The sequence below is a fragment of the Pteropus vampyrus genome, unplaced genomic scaffold (genome assembly GCF_000151845.1).
Source record: "Pteropus vampyrus isolate Shadow unplaced genomic scaffold, Pvam_2.0 Scaffold489, whole genome shotgun sequence".
In the NCBI taxonomy this organism is placed as follows: Eukaryota; Metazoa; Chordata; class Mammalia; order Chiroptera; family Pteropodidae; genus Pteropus; species Pteropus vampyrus.
The window spans coordinates 555290-575099 of record NW_011889270.1 but is presented as its reverse complement, the minus strand read 5'-3'; the positions used below and the strand labels follow the sequence as shown (position 1 = coordinate 575099).

The 19810-nt window shown below is 46.0% G+C and overlaps 1 protein-coding gene across 1 annotated transcript in view; it reads left to right on the top strand.

The window, feature by feature from the left end:
* Window positions 1-18635, top strand: part of IREB2 (iron responsive element binding protein 2) — a 38495-nt gene extending 19860 nt beyond the window's left edge. The window contains exons 9-22 of the mRNA XM_011382789.2: window positions 2457-2628; window positions 4380-4480; window positions 6439-6555; window positions 7564-7723; window positions 8443-8578; window positions 9737-9821; window positions 10145-10301; window positions 10623-10747; window positions 12093-12197; window positions 12295-12437; window positions 13444-13591; window positions 13683-13805; window positions 14836-15021; window positions 15714-18635. Coding sequence (XP_011381091.1) covers window positions 2457-2628; window positions 4380-4480; window positions 6439-6555; window positions 7564-7723; window positions 8443-8578; window positions 9737-9821; window positions 10145-10301; window positions 10623-10747; window positions 12093-12197; window positions 12295-12437; window positions 13444-13591; window positions 13683-13805; window positions 14836-15021; window positions 15714-15824 — 1869 coding nt within the window. The 3' untranslated portion in view covers window positions 15825-18635. The remainder of the gene's footprint in view (window positions 1-2456; window positions 2629-4379; window positions 4481-6438; window positions 6556-7563; window positions 7724-8442; window positions 8579-9736; window positions 9822-10144; window positions 10302-10622; window positions 10748-12092; window positions 12198-12294; window positions 12438-13443; window positions 13592-13682; window positions 13806-14835; window positions 15022-15713) is intronic.
* The last annotated feature ends 1175 nt before the right edge of the window (window positions 18636-19810 follow it).

Below are 19810 nucleotides of genomic sequence, written 5' to 3'. Positions count from 1 at the left end.
GTTCCCTCTGGCAGAAGCCATTTACTCTTTGATAGGGTATATGATGATGATTGACCTTTTGTCTTTGCCCTTAGACTGAAATCCTTGAGGATGACAGGGACTGGGTTCTATCCGTGACGAGTGTCGAGCATAGTCCAGTACTTACCGTAGTGAATACTAAACGTTTACTGAATTTAACGCGAAGGTAAAAATCCGCTGTTGCAGCCGCGCGAGCGGAGTCATTCTTCTGAGAAGACTTGGATTCCATGCCCGCAGGCGTGGCCGGAGTCCGCAGCAGCACCGTGTCGGGCGAGCTCGTGCGGCACCCGCGCGTCCCAGAGAGCACTCGGGTGGCCCGGACGCGCACTGGCTCATGTGCCTGTCTTTCTCCCCGCAGGCGTCGGGGGCATCGAAACAGAAGCAGTTATGCTGGGCCTGCCCGTTTCCCTCACCTTACCGGAGGTGGTCGGATGCGAGTTAACTGGCTCCTCAAACCCTTTTGTTACGTCCATAGATGTTGTCCTCGGCGTTACAAAGGTACGTGGACGTCGTGCCGCCGCGGAGCCTCGTGGCACTGTGTTTAAGTAAGTAGAGGGTCCTCTGTGAGCCGCCTCAGCTCTGTCACATTCTTAGCTGTGTCATCGCAAATACACGACCGTGTACTGCTGAGTCCTAGACAGTTTGTCCTGTCATTGCTCATTGGGCACGTTAACTCGGTCCTCATTACCAGCCTGTGAGATTGGCTCTGTTGTTCCTGGCCCCATTTTGGTTCCAAGAGAACAGACACCGTGACACTGAGCAGCTCAGCGTGGGGCCAGAGGGTGACCCAGCGGAAAGCGGGAACCCAGCGTCTGTCCCCGGCAGCAGCTTTCGCGACCTCTGCCTCGCCCTGCTGCGTTGCTGGCTGGCTACGTGAGTTTAGGAAATTATCTTTAGGAAAAGCCTTATTTCCTTTACCACTTAACTGAGTCGTTTGCCTTCTGGCTCTGCAGACCGCGGGCTGTAGCAGCGCAGCAGCGTCAGATTCATCTGCTGGCTGCTCTCATACGCCTTCAGAGTGTCTCCCTCGGAGTTTTTAAAATACGGACTGCGCGTGTCCAGCACAAGTATTCTAGGAGTTCGTAGTGCACAACCATTTGTGACCGCTCCCTCCCCCAGATTCCCAGGGTTCACTGACTAACTGCCTCTTAATGGTTACGTCACGTGAGCCTGGGGGCCGTTCCACGAGGCCCCCTCTGTGCCTCCCAGGGCCTCGGCATCACAGCTTGTCACCTGGAGGCCTGCGCCTCGGCGCGTGCTATCGACCCATCTTCCCTGATCGTGAGGCCGTTTGACATCTTACAAAATGATTGACGCGACGTACGGGACCAAAAGGGCAAGAAGTTAAATTGAGATTCGCAGTGTCGTTCCTCAGGGGAAAGGACGTCCCATTATGTGTTCAGAGAAATCAATTCTCTCCTTCAGATCTCCTGAAAATCGATGCTGCCTGTCAGACCCCTCCGGCTATGTTTTTAAAATAATATTACATGTCAATTTTTGACATTTTGACTTATCGATACAAAAGTTAAATATACTATGCATACTTTTATTCGGTACTATATTTGATGTCCTGTTCTATTCATGATCTTTGTTGGATTAATCACGTTTTTTTCAAAATATACATTGCGGCACCTCATTACTTTGGTGAAAGCCGCAGCTTGGTACCTCTGAGCTATATTGCTCACCCTTAAAAACACCTTTCCTTGGGCCCGAGGTCGCATATCTGTAAGGAGACCCTGCGCTAAGCGGGCCAGAGCACCCCTGCCGCGCGGGGTTAGTACTGCGCACGCGCGGAAGGTCGCTCGTTCTAAGCTTCCTCCCCGCGCTCCCTCCCCGCACCCCCTCCCCGCACCGATCTGAGACCATGGTACAGTTAAAAGGCGAGCGGCTGTTCTGGTCACTTGGTGGTAACTAAGAAAAATGATGTTAGGAGGAATCGAGCTTGAAGCCACATGTTAAATCCTATGAAAATGGAATTTACCTGTAATTCAGGTTGCTATAAACATTGGGACCAGTAGTTGGAATTAGAAGAATTTTCTTAACCAGTGTATGATTTTTTATTTAAATGCGCAGTTTGATCGGTGTATTAGCATTTCATTAAATCGGAGATGCCATCCGTGGTTAAAAGTGCCGTTATTTTACGACCTAGGAAATAGGGCCGCCAGCTAACAGACACCGTTGCGTCTGGACCGTCCCTGACTTCAGAAACGTCACAGCGCGCATCGCAGACACTCTGAGCTTCCCAGCCCTTTCTGCCCTGACGGCGACACTGAACCTCTCTTCTGTTCACTGTTTACCTTAAAATTCTTGGAAAACCAGAGGACCTCTTTTCTTCACTTTCACTAGTATCGGTTAAAAAATTAGATCGTATAGTTTTCAGCAACTCGATGCCAGTCTTCCTGCTAATTTCGCGTCTTTCTGTGTATCCTTTTCTACAGCACCTCAGGCAAGTAGGAGTGGCTGGGAAGTTCGTTGAGTTTTTTGGAAGTGGAGTTTCACAGTTATCTATAGTGGATCGAACGACGATAGCAAACATGTGTCCGGAATACGGTGCTACCCTCAGCTTTTTCCCTGTCGACAATGTGACATTAAAACATTTAGAACATACAGGTAAGAGGACATGAGATCATTAGGATAAGCATGTGATTTTTCCAGTGCGTCTGTGAAACGTTTTAGGATAGACCACTGCCTCGTTACTTAGTACTCATATGGTTATCTTATTTTGAAACAGTGACTTTCAAATAAACTGCATCAAGGACTTTAAAGAGCGTCCTGTCCTCAGACCACAGGCCCCCGTGACTCATTCCAGCAGTTTAAGGGGTTGTTCAGACCGCCGATCCCGCCCCGCGTTTCCCGCGGGGACGGGTGCCTCTGCCCCGCCTGGGGTTAGCGGCTGGAGGCAGGCTCAGGCGTGTTCTCCACTCTCCCCGCCGCGTCCAGACAGGAGAGCCTGAGAACCGGGCTCCCTCCGAAGGACAAGGGGCACAGCCTTTTGTGAAGAGCCGCCCAGGGTGACAGGTTCCAGATCTTCTCTGCAGCCTGAGTAGCTGGGAGCTTCGGCCGCTCCTGTGCTGACTGTTTAATTTAAAACCACGCGCCTGCAAAACCAGACGTGTTGTTGGTTCGGAAGGCCCCAGTTAAAAGCAGGATCTCTTTTTTTATTTGGTGTACTTTCTCGTTTTTAAGAGATCATTGCCCTAGTCAGAGGTGTGTATTTTGGGAATGAATTCTAGTATTCTTCAGTTTGGGGCAGATTATTGTAAGTTCATAAATCAGATGGCAAAGTGGACGCCTGGTCATTAGACCTTAGAGGGGACAGTCCTCTAACGGAATTTAGGTTGGTAGAACATTCAAGACAAAAATCGTTAGAGACGTTTAATATTTGCATATTAAAATGAGTTAAGATATTAATGATCTATTATTGTATAACAAATTATCCCAAAACTTAGTGGCTTAAAACAGCAGTCATCATTTACTGCCACATGGTTTCAGTGGTCAGTAATTCACGGAGGGCACAGCTGGGACAGCTGTGTCTGCCGCGTGGTCTCGGGGGGCCAGCTGCACTCTCTTGCCTGGCAGTGAGTGCCAGCTGTCAGCTGGGGACTCAGCTGGGCTGTCAGCCTGGACACCCATGCGTGGTTTCTCCGTGTAACTGACCTGAGAGAGAGCGCACCCCACCAGCCGGAAGTCACCTTGCTCAGGTTCAGGGGAGTGAGCGTAGGACTGTCACTTCACGTTGTAGGAGGCACATGCGGCTTAGAGTGAGCTTCACGGCAGCAATTGCTGGAAAATACAACCTGCCACAGTCATTTACTTGTCATCAGATGTACAGATAACTACCCAAGTGTGACGTTGGAAACTGACTGTTAACTTCTAAATCCTTTCAGTTTCTTGAAGATCTCGTTAGATCTGTGCTCTGTGAAATCACTTCTACCTTCATTTACTTTAATCTTCCATTCTGTTAAATTACATTAATGTCGCTTGTTGTTTAGGGTAAGTAATGAACTTACCTTTGTTGGGGGTAGTAATTTATTACGTTCAGTTTTCTTACTCGTTTTTCTTTTGGAAACAGTATTTTTTGTGAGTTTTGTAGAACTGGCTCAGTATTTCTGATCTCGTCAGTGATGGAATGACTTACAGATGGGGCTGCTCTGCAGTTTATAAAGTAGGATTTTTCATGAAGGGTAAAATTTTTACTATTCTTTGAGAATACTGTCAAGCCCTAATTTGTAAAGAAATCGATTATGAGTACTTCGTAATTCGTAATATTTATTTCTTGCTCATCGTCGAAGTTCAGCACCCTTAACCCCCAGAAGATTTCACAGCTCCTTACTGGATTTTCTTGTTCGTCATCTTTTCAGGTTTTGACAAAGCCAAACTCGAGTCAGTAGAAACATACCTTAAAGCTGTGAAATTGTTTCGAGACGACCAGAATGATTCGGGAGAACCTGAATACTCCCAGGTACGTGCAGAGTCACCGCCCAGCGTGGGTGGAAATTCTGGAGCCTGACCGCGGGGGCTGGAATCCAGCTCTGAGCTTTATTAGCTGTATGACCATGGGCAGTTTGTTTATCCTTTCTGCCTCGGTTTCCTCCTCTCTGAAATACGAAGGTATTCTCTACCTCGTAGGATTCTTTTTTTTAGAATAGGATTCTTTAGAGATTAAATGCAAATTTATTAGGACAGTTTTGGGCACATAGTGAGTGTCTCAGTCAGTGATATTATTTAATAAATATCTGTGACTGGGCTTTGATTTTATTCATTCAGTTTACATAGATTTCTGTTACAGGGAATTTTACAACATTTTATCAAGTCTAAATTTTTAGTATTTAAAACATAATTAATTGATCATTGTAACTTTTTCTACTTTATCATAAGAGTACCTTATACATTTTATAAAAATGAAAGAGATACATGGTTACGTGGTCTTGAAAGTTAAAGATAATTGACAATCTAAGCAAATAGTTCTTGTCTTTTGGAACTTTTATTTATATTTAAGTACGTAGAATTCACATTGACGAAAGGCTTAATTTTCACATAATTCATTTTCTAGGAGTGTGTTAAGGATCTTAAACAGCTTGGTTTTATCATAGGTCTGGTTACCTGTTAAGCTTTTGCTGAGAAATATGTTTTCTCACCCAGCTTTATGTGTTTTTGATAGCACGTATCCGTACCCGACCCGTTTGCCTTGTCTTTTCCCCCACCGGAAAACAAGTAAGCCCCATGAGGGCAGAACTTGGTTTTGTTTGGCACTGTCTCCCCAGCTGCTAGAGCAGTGCCTGGCCCGTGGTAGACAGCAAACATGTTAGACGAACACATGAGTGTACACAGGTCTACTGAAGGCCAGTATAAAACCCACAGGATTTGAATTTGTGCGACACTTTGGGCAAATCTTTTTAACTTCTCTGATCATTTTCTGGTCTCTTTCAGTTCTGTTTATTGAATCTACTGCTTTGTCTCCATTAAAACAAATAAGACCTAGAGGGAAAGGATAAAAAAATTAAATGGAAAGTGTGGGTGGTATAATAAACTAGAATAAATTTGCCTATGAAAATCTTGACCAGATTAAGAAATAAAACTGAAATCCATCTGGGTGTTGACTTCAAGAGGAATTCATTAACCACATACCTAATGGCCAGGACAGATGGCCTGGCTTCGTGACGCGAGCGTAGCAGAGAAGCAGGGCTGCAGTCCGGGTCCGTCGGGACCAGGGCCCCTTCAGTCCTGGCGAGAGCCAGAGCGAGAGAGTTTGGACTGACTTGACCCCGGTAAAACGCAGGAAGAGAAGTGGTAGGCGTGGGAAGAAATGAACAGGAACCTAGTGGGGAGATGAGATTTGTACAGGACGTGATTTTTAACACCGAGGAGTGAAAAGCACGTCTGCAGGAGCCTGGACACTGGAGCCAGGAATAGCAAACCCTCCCGCAGTGTCCCGCCAGCACCCTCTGCTGACCAGACGTGACAGGCACGCGAGAAGGAAGGAAGGTTTCCTCAGCCCTCCGTCCAGTGTGCCGTCCAGCGTGCCGGGCAGGCACAGAGGGGCGGATGGGAAGCAGTCAGTCCCCGGGGGCAGTCAGTCCGTAGCTGGCGTGTGCCTCTGCTTGTCTGGGGCTTCTGTCAAGACAGTGTTTATCTGTGGGAAGAGAACAGTTGGGGAATAAAGTAATTTATATAGACTGCTCAGCTGGTGGTGAGCTACTTAGCATACTCATCTGCTAGTCTTTTAGCAAATTTTCATATGTTTCCGAAGTTACATGGGGTTTTTAAATCCTTATTTCTGGGGGTGTATCTCACCATGAAAACGAGTTGCATTCAAACAAATACAAACATACTCATTCTGCTCCTGAAAGGAGAGTTCGTGCTGGAATCTGTCCCGACGAGCCCTAATCCCTCTTCTTCCCCGTCACTCTCATGTCCCAGGTGATCCAGATTAATCTGAATTCGATAGTTCCATCGGTCAGTGGTCCAAAAAGGCCGCAAGATAGAGTCGCTGTGACGGATATGAAAAATGATTTCCGAGCTTGCTTGAATGAAAAGGTGGGTTACCTCTTGGTCGGCACACTTGTGCACTGAGGAGGGAAAAACCAGAAGGTGGCCCGTCAGCACGGTGTGCTGCTGTCTTGTCTGTGTCACGGCGCACACCGGCGGCCCCCTTCTTCTGTCTGAAGGGCAAGCGGGTCATTCGTGAGCTTCTTCCCAAGTCTAAGGATCAGAACCGATTGTATCTATCTAAATCGGAATTTAAATTAATTAAAATGAAAGTTAAAAATCTGGTTTTTTAGTCACGACAGCCTCATCTCAGGCGCTAAATAGCGACATGGGACGACTCTGGCTCCTGTCCTGGACAGCAGAGTGTCGTTGTTGACGTCACCACACAGGGTCTGGTGGACAGCACTGCTCTGGGCTCCTGCGACTACCAGGCGAGAAGGAATCAAGGCTTCGGGCCTTCCACCTTCTCTATTCTGAGAACCAAGAGCTGGCTTTTTTATTCAGAGCTTTTGTTTTTACGATATCTTAATTTTTTTATTGCGGAAAATGTTATACTCGTACAGGAATAAAACAGTTTTGTGAACTGTGTACTTCGCTTCGACAGTTACCACCTAGCCAGTTTTGCGTCATCTTTTACACACACACACACACACACACACGGGATCATTTGGAGCAAATCTTCAGGGCCATTTTTAACAAAGAAAAAGTTTGTCCTATGTCTTGAGCATTCCTGTAAGCAGGAACGGACAGAGAAGCATGGGGTCAGGGGAGACCCTGTGTAGTCGGACTAGGCCGTCAGCAGGTTGAAGCTTAGGGACACCGCAGATGCCCCTCTGCCTGTTTGCGTTCGCGTTCCAGCTGGATCACAGCTGCTGAGCGTCACGGGCCTTCAGCATCTCTCACAAATGGTCAGAACTTTACCCAGACATCAAGGACCTGCCACTCGTTTTTTCCTACACGTGCCCGTAGCGGTGCCGAGCGTACCATAGCCGTGCTGGGTTCCGTGGAGCGGATGAAGAAAGGATTCAGTATGTCTTTATGTGCACGTTTGCATAGGTCGGATTCAGAGGCTTCCAAATTGCAGCCGAGAAGCAAGACGACGCCGTCTCCCTTCATTATGAAGGAAGAGACTATCAGCTCTCCCACGGGTCCGTGGTCATCGCCGCCGTCACCAGTTGCACCAATAACTGCAACCCATCGGTCATGCTCGCCGCAGGTGGGTGGTGGCGCAAGGCCATGCGTCACCCTTTCCTAGGTTACCTTTACCTTTCTGTTAGATTCACTCTCTGTTTCTTAGATTCTGCATGAGTGTCAGTGCGTATGTTTGACAGCGAGGGCTTTCTGAGACAACTCAGGTCTGAAGAAGGCTGTTTGATTTACGCTGTCAGTTTTGATTTTCTTATTACTTACGTGTCTTTTAGGTTTAGGTCGTGTCCGCTGCTTCTGTCATTCGGAAGGGCAGTTAATTAGCAGATCTCTTGACAGTGGGGTAGGAGTTTACCGTAGCAGAGCTGGATTCCACGAGAGTACGAAGAAGGTTAAAGCTGACAGGGATCGTCAGTGCGATCGGTTGTGTGTGTGTGGAGCGATTGGTAGTAGTTTGAAGTACTTAAGCACTGTTAGTTTATTACAATTACGGCATTTAAAATGGTTCCGTTAATATCTCTTATTTCCTTTTTATTTTTCCATTTGTGTGCATGATACTATTAGGCTGTACCTTAGTAATTTACAACGTGAAGACTAGCATATCTACTACGTTTTTTTTGTTTTAAATGAAACAAATCAATAGTATAAAGTGGACAAGATAGAGTAAATTCCTGATTGGACTTTTACCCTAAATGAATGGAGATCATCCTGTTGCATAAATGAGTTCTTCCCCCTTCGATGGGCGGGAAGGACACCGCCAGAAAGCATCACTGTTTGTTCACTGTGCAGGCCTTTTGGCTAAAAAAGCTGTCGAAGCTGGTCTGCGTGTCAAGCCTTACATCAGAACAAGTTTATCTCCAGGCAGTGGCATGGTTACGCATTACCTCAGTTCCAGTGGCGTGTTACCGTATCTCAGTAGGCTCGGGTAAGTGACGGTCGCTACTCATATTGATTCTGGTATCAGGGATTGAAGCTGCTTGTTCAGACGTTTCGTATGCAAAGACGGTAGAAAACACATGCCTTCATCTACTCGTCGCCTTGCCCTCCCCATACCGTTTCTGAGGCCTTATCACTCAGCAGACGTTACTGGGCACATCTAGTGTACAAGGCAGCATGTGTTGGGTACAGAGAAGTAGGCGCGATCTCTAGCTGCAGGATGGAAAGATGGGACGGACGAGGAAAACCAGGTAACGGTGACCGACAGTATAAGGGCTGGTACCAGGCAGCGCGAACTGTCCATGAGTTTCGTAGTCAGCTTTCAGAAAAGGATGGACTCTTTCAGGTTGTACTTTTAACTGAGCTAACTTCCTTAATTGAGTTTTTATGAGGTTATTAGTTCTGTGAAGCATAGGTTAAGTGGTCCCTGAACTCTGGAGAAATTAACTTATGTTTCTCACGTTCTCAGGTAATTGAAGCTAATTATGTTTTCAGTGAGTATTTTGGAACATACCGTCTTACATAAATCATTAATTCTTTTGCAAGCCTGACAAATTTTGGTTTTTGCGGGGGGAGGGTTTAGAAGAACAGCTGAAAGTAGTTTTGAGGATTATACATTTAATTTTTTGGTTCTGTCATCTTGGAATTTTTGTCAGGGACTTTGGTTGCTTTAATTGGTTGAGAAGTGAAAGATTCACCCCTAAGAGCACCCGGCCGCAGTGCCCCTTGGGGCCTCCGGTTGGGCGGTAGCCAGTGCTCTTGACACTCTTCAGTTTAAATGAAGCCCTGTGGATGGAAGTCCAGCATCATTGCTTTTGAGTGGTCGTGTTATATTTCCAGCTCGGGACACTCGAGCAGTTTTCCCGTGGTGTGATAGCTTCTGTGCCAGGCGTCGTCAGCCTCAAAGCTCAGTAGGGAGCTGCCTGCGCGTCCAGGCTCATCACAGGTTTGCGCGCGGCCCAGCAGCACGGAGCGTCGGCCTCCGGCGCCCTGAGCCGTGAGCGCACGCGCTGACGAAGCTTAACCGTGGCCGTGAGCGTGCTCTTCAGTTAACCTCACCGCGGGGCTAGGAGCAAAAGATGAGACTTGGCCTTATTTATCCCTGTTGAGATGCTCTGTCCAATCACACTTCTTTTCTGAAATGCAGATTCGAAATAGTTGGCTATGGCTGTTCGACGTGTGTGGGAAATACAGCTCCCTTATCAGAAGCAGTTCTGAATGCCATCAAACAGGTAAATTGCGTGCATCAGCACGACAGCACGCGGGATTTCGTAACTATAGTTTACTATGAAATTGTAGAAAATATATATTTTTCTGCTGTTCTTGCACCCCTTGGGAAGAGTAACCCATCGATCATAAAATAATTTAAGTAATTTTTAGATTTTTGAAGTAATTCCGTAATAATGTAAGGAACTGCTTCGGCGTATTTACACGATTGACAGTCCTGTACCTAATAACGGGGATGTTTCTTGCCTTAACAGAGAACGTTTGAGGTTGCTTGTGTACGATCGTCATACATGTCTCAAATTGACTATATTTGTGTGGTTTTTTTCAGGGCGATTTGGTTACTTGTGGAGTTTTATCTGGAAACAAAAACTTTGAAGGTCGTCTTTGTGATTGTGTTCGTGCCAATTATCTTGCCTCCCCGCCCTTAGTGGTGGCTTACGCCATAGCAGGCACCGTGAACATTGACTTCCAGACGGAGCCTCTAGGTACCTTTTCCTTTGCACACGTGTGCACACATGTGTGCCAGCACACACTTCCACACTTGCTGCATTGTAGATGCTTCTTATACCAGCCGCTCTGAGTTATTTCAGAAAGTCTGGCCGTAACGCATAGTTATTAATGTCTCTGTTGATCTGAAGAATATAAAATGCGCACGTAATTAGTTCTTCCAGCCGCTAAGCCTGAAGGACTCTGTCGTTGAATAATTGAGTCATTTACCTGGTTTCTGTGTTGTCTTTGAAGAGATGTGAACATCTCGAGGGAGAATTATTTTTTTATACTAAATCTCATTAAAATTTTTTAACCAGGTACTGACCCTGCTGGCAAGAATATTTACCTGCATGATATTTGGCCTAGTCGAGAAGAAGTTCATCAGATAGAAGAAGAACATGTTATATTATCCATGTTTAAAGCGTTAAAAGAGAAGATAGAGGTCAGAATCTCACTTGTTTTTTCAGTAGTTTAATAAAGTGTCCGTGTTTATATCACGCATCTTGCTTTTTGAGTAGAATAAAAATTTAAATTACATTATTTTTTAATTACATTATTTGAATGCGGAGTTCTTAGTTATTTTGAGTCTGGAATCTAATAGCTAAGAGACTAACTTAGAGTGTTAGAATTGATTTTATTACGTACTGGAAACGTATGGCAAACATTTCTCTCTGGCGTCCTGAATGTGAGCTCGTTTCATAGAAGCTGCCCTTGTTTGTCACATTCAAATGGTTCAGAATTTAAAAGAGACGGACCGGACGGTGAAGTCTCCCCACCCGCTGCCCCGCACGCGCTCTCCCCCATCTGCTCCCCGTCAAAGGCGGCCGACGATGTCGGTGTCTTAAGCGTCTTCCAGAGATGCTTTGCGCACATGTGAGCACATGTGTAGTCACACTTCAAGAACAGGGACTGTGGGGCAGAAAAAGTATTTATTCACTTAGTAGGTATTTATTGAGTACCCACTATGTTTTTGGCATGTATCGATGACCAAAACACTTTTCATGGGAAGAGGCAGACAGTGAATAGTACACCAAATAATTAGGTAAATTATATAATGTGTTCAGAAGTGATATTGCCATGCAGACATAGACCAAGGTAAAGAGATATCGGGGGTAAATCGCAGTTTTATATGGGATGGTTGAAAACAGGGCATTTGAGTAAAATTTTGAAGAAGGCAAATGAGTTAGCCGCCTCTCTAGACAAGGAGCAGGGCTTTCCAGGTGGAGGGAGCAGTGTCAGGGTGTTCGGAGGGACCCTAATGAGGGCCTGTGGCTACAGCAGAGGGTACACAGGGAGCGGTGGGGGTCGAGTTCACGTGGGATCTTGGGCCCTTGTGCGGGTGTGGTCTCCTACTCTGGGTGAGGTGAGGTGGGAGCCCTCGGAAGGTGTTGGGCAGAGGGAATCCTCATCTAAGGGGCTGCTCTGCCTTGGACAGAGGGTCGGGTCAGAGGGGAGGCAGGATGAACAGCTGTGGTCGGGTGCAGACGGGAGGTGCCGTGGTGGTGGCCGTGGCTGCTGGGTAGCGGCGAGGTCTGAATGAGCACAGTGTGAAGGTCGCACTAATCCGCATGGACAGATGCACTGAGCAGAGCCGAGGTCTTCCTCCATCGCCGTGTTCTGAAGGTTGGCAGCGTGCCCCAGAGCACGCTTCCTCGGCCTTCAGGAGCCTGTAGATCCTTCTGCGTGGCCAGGCCTTGTCTCAGTCTGACCTAAGCGCCTGTCTTCATGAGCCTCTTCTGACTCCATTTTCTCTCTCTTTTGGTTCCCAACCGAAACCATATTGACAGATGGGGAATAAACGGTGGAGTTGCTTAGAAGCCCCAGACTCAGTTTTGTTTCCGTGGGACTTAAAGTCCACTTACATCAGGTGCCCTTCATTTTTCGACAAGCTTGTAAGTACTGTTTCACTGCTTCATCTTTGAAAGGTGGTTATGAAGTTAAAAAAGGTCTCGAAGAGTTAAATGCCTTCAGCTTCTTCTCACCTTTTAGACCAAAGAGCCCGCTGCACTCCAGCCCATCGAGAACGCCCACGTGTTGTTACATCTGGGGGACTGTGTCACGACAGACCACATATCGCCTGCAGGAAGCATCGCCAGAAGCAGCGCTGCTGCCAAGTACCTGACAAATAGAGGGTACGTGCGTCCGGTCCCCGGGTGTCTGAGAGGCTCCTTTATCCAGCGGGTACACACTGTTGCAGTGTCTGCCTGGGGTACCTGTTGTACCTGCCGTTCCTTAGAACTTCAAAACTTGAAATTGCTATTTGAGGTCAAGCCCTTGCAGGCTAAATAAAATAAACCAGTGATTGGAAACAGGAATTTCCTTTTTTTAGTGCTACTTTGTTGAAAAGTCAGCTTAGTCTGACCAACCAGATAATAAAGCCTGGTGATTGGTTCCAGCCGCCCCCGCCCCCGCCCCAGCTGTTGGAGCACAGCATTTAGACGTGTGCTTTGCGGGCTGTAAGGGCTGCATGCACGAGGCCAGGCCTGGTCGGTGCCCAGTCAGAGACAGATCTTCTCCAGCCAGTAGATGTGATGTCTGGTTCATAAGAGTACAGGGGACAGAATGGCACGTGAAGTGATGCCATGGAGGTGCAGTCAGTACAGCCTAGAGACAAAAGTATGTGACAAAGTACAAGAGGGGACAAAAAGGGAGAGGGAAGGAACATAGAGACTAAAAGAGACTCGATCAACCAAATGATTTACGGGCCATGTTCGGACCCCGATTTGAACGACGACAAAAAAGGCATGGGGAAGGTGAGGGGCGCTCGGCTGTTAACTGGCTGTCCAATGCGAAGAAATCGTGATTTCTTTTTTGTGTTGTTTTGCTTTTTTGTTACTGAGATGTTTTTTAGGAGTCCACATCATTTAGAGAAACATGCTGAAATACGTATAGTTGAAATATGACATCTGAGTTGGCTTCAGAATAATCTAATGGGGGCGATTATAGAAGAAACAGCCCATGAGTTGATTCGCGTAATTTAGTGATAGGTGCATGGGTATTCACCGTTCCGTTTTCTCTACCTTTGTACGTGCTTGCAATTTCCCGTAATAAAAAAGTGTTTTTGTGTAAGTTTTACAGCCGAACAGCGTGTGGTTATTTCCTAGCTGAAATGAAAGCTGACTTTTGTAACTCTTCTAGCCTTACCCCTCGCGAATTCAACTCTTACGGAGCCCGGAGAGGTAATGATGCCGTGATGACGAGAGGCACTTTTGCAAATGTCAAGCTTTTTAATAAGTTTATTGGAAAACCAGCTCCCAAAACAATTCACTTTCCATCAGGACAGACGGTAAGGACGCATACAAAGCACGTATACAAAGGCGATTGCTAACCTCATCAAAATTCGTATTAAAGATTTTTGTGTTTGTTTCCGTGTACAGCTAGATGTATTTGAGGCTGCAGAGCTGTACCAGAAAGAAGGTATCCCACTGATCATTTTAGCAGGAAAGAAATACGGTTCAGGAAATTCGAGAGACTGGGCTGCCAAAGGACCGTATTTGCTGGTATCACTTCTTAAATGTTATTTTCTTAAACATCAGCTTTAAGTATTTTCTTTATCAGTAATGTTCTAGCGAAGTTTATTTTGCTCATTTGGAGTTTTTATGCTTCTTTGGATCTTACAGTATTTGCGGGTTTTTTCAAGTGATCTTATATCTTTCGTACTCATCTAGTTGCATTAATACTCTGAATCTGATGAGACTTAACATCAGTCTTATTTGAAGAAGTCGTGGTAGAGGGAAGGGAGATTCTGTCTTAAGCTAACGCTTTATAATAATAGTTTGTACTCTCGGTAATTGTACTTACCCGTTTTCATGTAATTTTCTCCGATTTGCTCCATCACGGTTAACAGACTGAAGACGTAGTGGGCCAGATTTTACTCCCCCCGCCCCGCCCCAAATAGTTGGCGGCGGTGCCTGGCAGGACAGTAACTTGGGGGACAATAAATTTTTCTGTTTGAAGTTGGGAAGCACGGGTCTGGAGCCTCTCTAGCTTACTTTGTCCGGAGAGCAAACTCCATCTCCTGGAGCGGGGCCGAGCGGGGACCTTGCCGCTGCCAGGAACCCCCGCCCAGCTCTCCGGGGCTCCGAGGACCTCGCCTTCGAGTCTCCAGCCTTCGCAGGTCCTTCTCGCGCATGGCCGCAGAGCTGCTTGCTGTCGCGCTCTGATCTGTTTCTCTGGTGTCGGTGTTGCCTGCTGCGTCAGTTACTTGTCTCCTCTTCCCTTTGCTGCTGCGGGCTCGTAGCTTCTCTATTTTTCTACTTTAGTGGCATTTCGAGAGGGGTGTTGGTGACCAGTCGGGAACCCTCCTGGGCCCGTTGGAGGGCCGAGCAGCCGCCCGTTCACAGGGGGCCGCTCCGAGTGCACAGACTCCCCGGGAGGCTTCTGGGACCTGAGGCAGCGCGGGTTTCGGTGTGGAGCGTTAGGCTGAGTTTTTACAGGACGGCCAAAAGGAGATTTTTTCTTTCCTTTAAAATGCTCAGTAAAGCAACTTTCAGAGATGATCAGAGGAAGTAAAATGTGATTTTGTTACAGGGTGTGAAAGCTGTTTTGGCTGAAAGTTACGAAAAAATTCACAAGGATCACCTGATTGGGATGGGCGTGGCCCCGCTCCAGTTCCTCCCGGGACAAAGCACGGGGTCCCTGGGCCTGTCCGGCCGAGAAACGTTTTCTTTAGCGTTTCCTGAAGAGCTCTCCCCTGGAGTTACGCTCAATATCAAGGTATCTCTAAATTCTCATGTGCGATTGTGTGCAGTGTGCTCAGAGAGATGGTTGTCAGGCGAAGAAAAGCAAGGACTGTCAATTGCACGCTAGGGTCGGTCAGTGAACGTGAGCCGTGGTCGAAGACGGCTCTGTTTCCCGTTAATACAGTTCTCTTGAGGAAAAGTCAGACGCACTGGACACGCAGTCCAGAACAAAGAAGATCTGTGGACTCCAGGCGTGCGTGTCCAGCTGTCCTTTCCCGCCCGTCAGCTCGTTCTGTTCTGCTTTGCTTTTTCATGCGGGCGTAGGCTCCTCCCCCGGGAGCAGGCAGAGTTGAGCATTCAGGGTTAGAGTAACACAGACTTTACAATTAAGAAAAAAGGAAGAGAGCGGCAGATGTTAAATGCAACGAGTATTTCATGTAAAGCTGACTTCGAGTAGTGAGTGTAGCTTCCCCAGTTAATGAGTCAACCCGAACTACTTGATATGATATTTATCGTTTAGAATTAGGCGTGAAAACACCTGTTTTTCTACTTAACTACAGAGCCCATGGTTAGGTATCTCAGGTGGTTTTCAAGCAGGAGAAATGTTTTGCACACAGAGTATGTGGCGGGTATAATCGCTGACCGGGAAGACAGATGGTACTAACTGCCAAGGGACACTGACCAAAGATATTAGCACTCACGTGAGATGTTTCTGTTTGTTTAAAGACAAGCACTGGAAAAGTATTCAGCGTGATCGCTTCGTTTGAAAATGACGTGGAAGTAACGTTGTACAAACATGGAGGATTATTAAACTTTGTGGCACGAAAATTCTCATAGTATCTGCTCGCCACGGACACCGTTCCTAACTGGTCACTGCACACAAAGCCTTTTGTGCTGGACCCAGGAAACCTCGCCATGGAGCCACAGACAGTTCCGGATGCTCACTGATCTCATCCATGGATGTAAATGCTGGTGAATCAACATAGAGACAGAAATGAAATCTTCTTGATTTTAAATAATATACGAATGGTGCTATTAACATTGCTAAAATCAGCGTGTGAAGCGTGTTATGGAAGAGACCTATGAGGGGATATTTTATCAGACCATTTTGTAAATAAAGGCGGAAGTTGAACTTGTGTTGAAGATTCTTATATGAATAACCTTCCCGAAGTTGTTTGTTTAGTTTTGCACCCATAAAACTGTATACTGCTGTTTGTTGGTTTAAGTAGGAGATTAAAATACAAGGAGCCAGATCAGATTTTGAGATCGTGGTAGTCGGACTCTGATTGATAAGTGGACTTCCAGGTACATCGGTTCCTTCTCGGAACTGTGCCGGGGACAGTCGGCATTGTCCGTCTGTGCCACGAGCCGGGGTTGCCCTCTGTCTCCATCTGGCCGCAGGGGGTGGAAGCTGCCCCAGGCGCAGTCACTCTGTGCAGTCGGCAAGGTCTCCTCCCCGTCAGCACGGGCGGTGGCAGAGGGCGGCTGACAGCACCACACATTAGCTACGGCATCTTAATCGGATTAGATGATTTCACTCAATTTACACGGTAGTGTAACTTCCTGTAACCCAGTTTTAGATGTCATTAACCAAAATCCCACTCATTTAGAGTTACCGAAGAGAACTTTATTTAATCATTAAACACTAAAATGATTTCCCCTAGAGTTGAAATGACCCACCCTAAATTACATGGTTGCTCAACCCTGAGCATTTTAAAGTGTTGGTTATTTCTTAGTTATTTAGATTGATTTTCTGTCGTTTGAATCATTGTTTTACTTGGGGCGCACGATTCTATGAATGGGTTTATGTTTTCGTTTTAGCTGAAGCTGACCATCGGCGTAAAACATTTAAGTTGTGGCTGAGCACCGTAGATAGATGCATGTCCGTTACCACCTCACATGCTCTGTCCGCAAGAAGTTTGGCGACTTTTAAAAAGAAGATTGGCTAACCGATTCCAGAAAGTCCTAAGCCCCCTTTTTTAAGTGAAGAAATTAAACTTAGTAGGCAGAAGGTCGAGTGCAGTGAGTTTTGTTTTCACACGAAGATCATCAAGTGACCTGATTTACTGCAATTCAGAGTTGGTTCAACACTGCAAGGAATAAATTATTTGTTTTAAGCTAAAATGCTGCAACTATCAAACCAGTGGGTAAAGACCACTGAGACTTTTGCACATAATCAATCACACAATCTTTTGAAAATATTCAGCAGATAATATGTTAGACAATTAGATGGGCTGGAGTGTGACAAAGCAGTTTCCCTTTTTTATTTAAATTTTTTTATAAATATTTTCTGTGGTACTTTCAGATCATCGTGTTCTTGATTTTTGGTGTACCGTGTGTCTGTCGGTGCATGTATTTTTAATTTACATGAAAACATGAGTTAGGGATTGAGAAGTTAAGTTGAATGTTAAGTATCTGTGACATGCTTTGAAGAAATGATAATTCCACGTTCGGGGTGGCACCTATATTATTTTTAAACGTACTCTAACATGCAGCCTGTGGGCAGAGGCCTGGGCATCGCCATAAACAGCTAATCCGGGAGTCGAAGATGATAAAGCTAGTGAATGAAGCACTTAAACTTCCAGTCCACCTCGTCCGGTGATAGTACAAACGGATCCTGTGTGTGAGGAAGGGATCGAGGTTTCCTTAATCTCTTGCTTATATTCAATGAACCAAAAATCTCGAGAAGCATGATTATCCGTCGGGGAGGAGAATTGCGAATGTATGTCCCAGTGTACCTTATACTTCTGCCTCTAGCCAAATAGTGTGTTTGCGAAAACGTGGCGTCTGTTGGTTTCTATTGTTTTACTTATCTCCTTCGTTAACTACATCTGGGTCATTTTATGTTTAAAAAACAGATACCGTGGAAAGGAAGTATAATGGTTACATAAGAGAAGAAAATCAGTGTTGTCACCTTCAAGCACATTATGCTACGTAGCGTTTCTGTGTTTCGTTCTCTGGGTTTTGTTGCTCCAATAAACGATATCAGGGAAAATGTCATCCGACCACTGAATCGCCATTAGTATAACTAACAAGTTCCCAGGATGACCATTGTCATTCTTTCCTGTTCTATCTCCAGATGTCCAAGGTGACGTGAATGAGAGGCATCAGAATTCCTTTAGCCAGATTGCTAAGTTTTCACTGGTGATCAAACTTCAGTGGTACTAAAGGCGGCGGAGGGGAAGTATAGCTAAGACCAAAATCAGAGTCCTAGTCATTTGCATTTTTGCTGACAGTGTTGTGTGCATCGCCTCCTCGGTGATGAGTGACAGGATGGGGAGAAACGATTGGACTGACGTTTTTCCGTGGTCGAATTAAAAGACGCCTTTCTTTTCCCTCACGGTTTGGGGAGAAGGTTCTGACACTGGGTGTTGACTCTTGTTTTGGTTTGGAGAAATAAAGGGGAAGGAGATGGACTTAGGCTTCTATCAACTCAACACACAACGTGGCTACGAAACCGTGTCTCTGACTTAAGTAACTCCAGATCGTTGTCAGTTATTTAAAGCCAACAAAACAGTGTAACAGTTTTAAGTTCAGTAATGTTAAGTATTGTATAGAAATATATTGGAGGCAAAGTCCAGTCGATGACAATTGTGCATATGTTATTGATGCTGTAAATTATTTTTAATAAAGAAAATTGTATTATCACATTTGACTCCATGTAAAATATTTTGTGGTCATTAGAAATAAGCTCAAGAGAGAGGATGGCATCCCAAAATTTCAAACGTGTTATCTGAGTTTTCGGACTTTAGTTGTTCCCGACGTGACGGCCAAAATGCGGGCCACGGTTGCCATCCTGGCATCTGGGGACAAGACGTTCCTTTCTATTCCAGGGCCGGTGAGAGCGAAAAGCCAGGTAGAAGTTTGGAAGAGGGTTAGCCCCGACGGAGCAAGTAAAGTTGAACTCGATTCCAGTGTCGTTCCAACAGGTCTGACATTCATGGGATCACGTCTTAGGGTTGAAAGACAGTATACTCTCTCACCCAAAGCAGGATCCGTGCACAAATGACATCTAACTGGGCAGCCTGTCCTGTGCGGGGCGGCCCCTGCCGTCACTGCAGTCTGAACGGAAACACAGACTTCATTTCGAGCTGGAGTCTGTCTCCTGGGAGCTTATACCTGCTCGTTCTGGTTCTCCCCGATTTGTCTACACCTCATAAAGCACTTCGGCACAACTACACATGAAATACATACTTGGACCCCCCACAGCTACACTGCACATAACCTTCATACCGTAGATCTTTCGTCGTGGAGGTGACTTATTAAAGTGGACGTTGAGGACCGAATCGAGGTCTCGAGCTGTAAGCCGTGTATTACAGGAAGAAATGGCCTTTTCTCGATGTAGGATGGAGGTGCTACGTTTTCCTGAGCCTGTGTGCTTCAGAACGTTGGCTGATGTTGCCACCTCCTCCACTGGCCATTCCTCAGTGTTTCCATGAAGCGTCATCCAGAGCTGGAAGCCGGGACCGCGGGCCCCCACCCTCAGATCACGTTTTGTAAACAAGGTCAGCTGCCCACCTCCCTTTCCATTATTCCACTCTTAACGGCAACCTAAATGGGTGAGGAACGTTTATTAAAATCTGGCATTCATCAGCCCCAACTGATACATTATTAAGTTTCTAAGGATCCAATTCAGTATTCTAAGAAGTTTGTCAACATTACCATGGCTAATACCAACATAGACACGTGCCGATTATTTGAATATCAGAGTTTGGGAGGAAACTTAGTGCGTTACCACTATTGAATTTTGTTGGCTTACCATTTTCACTTGATGCCACTTTTGCTTTTTAATTATAAATTCGTTTAGCTTCCGCTCATTTTGA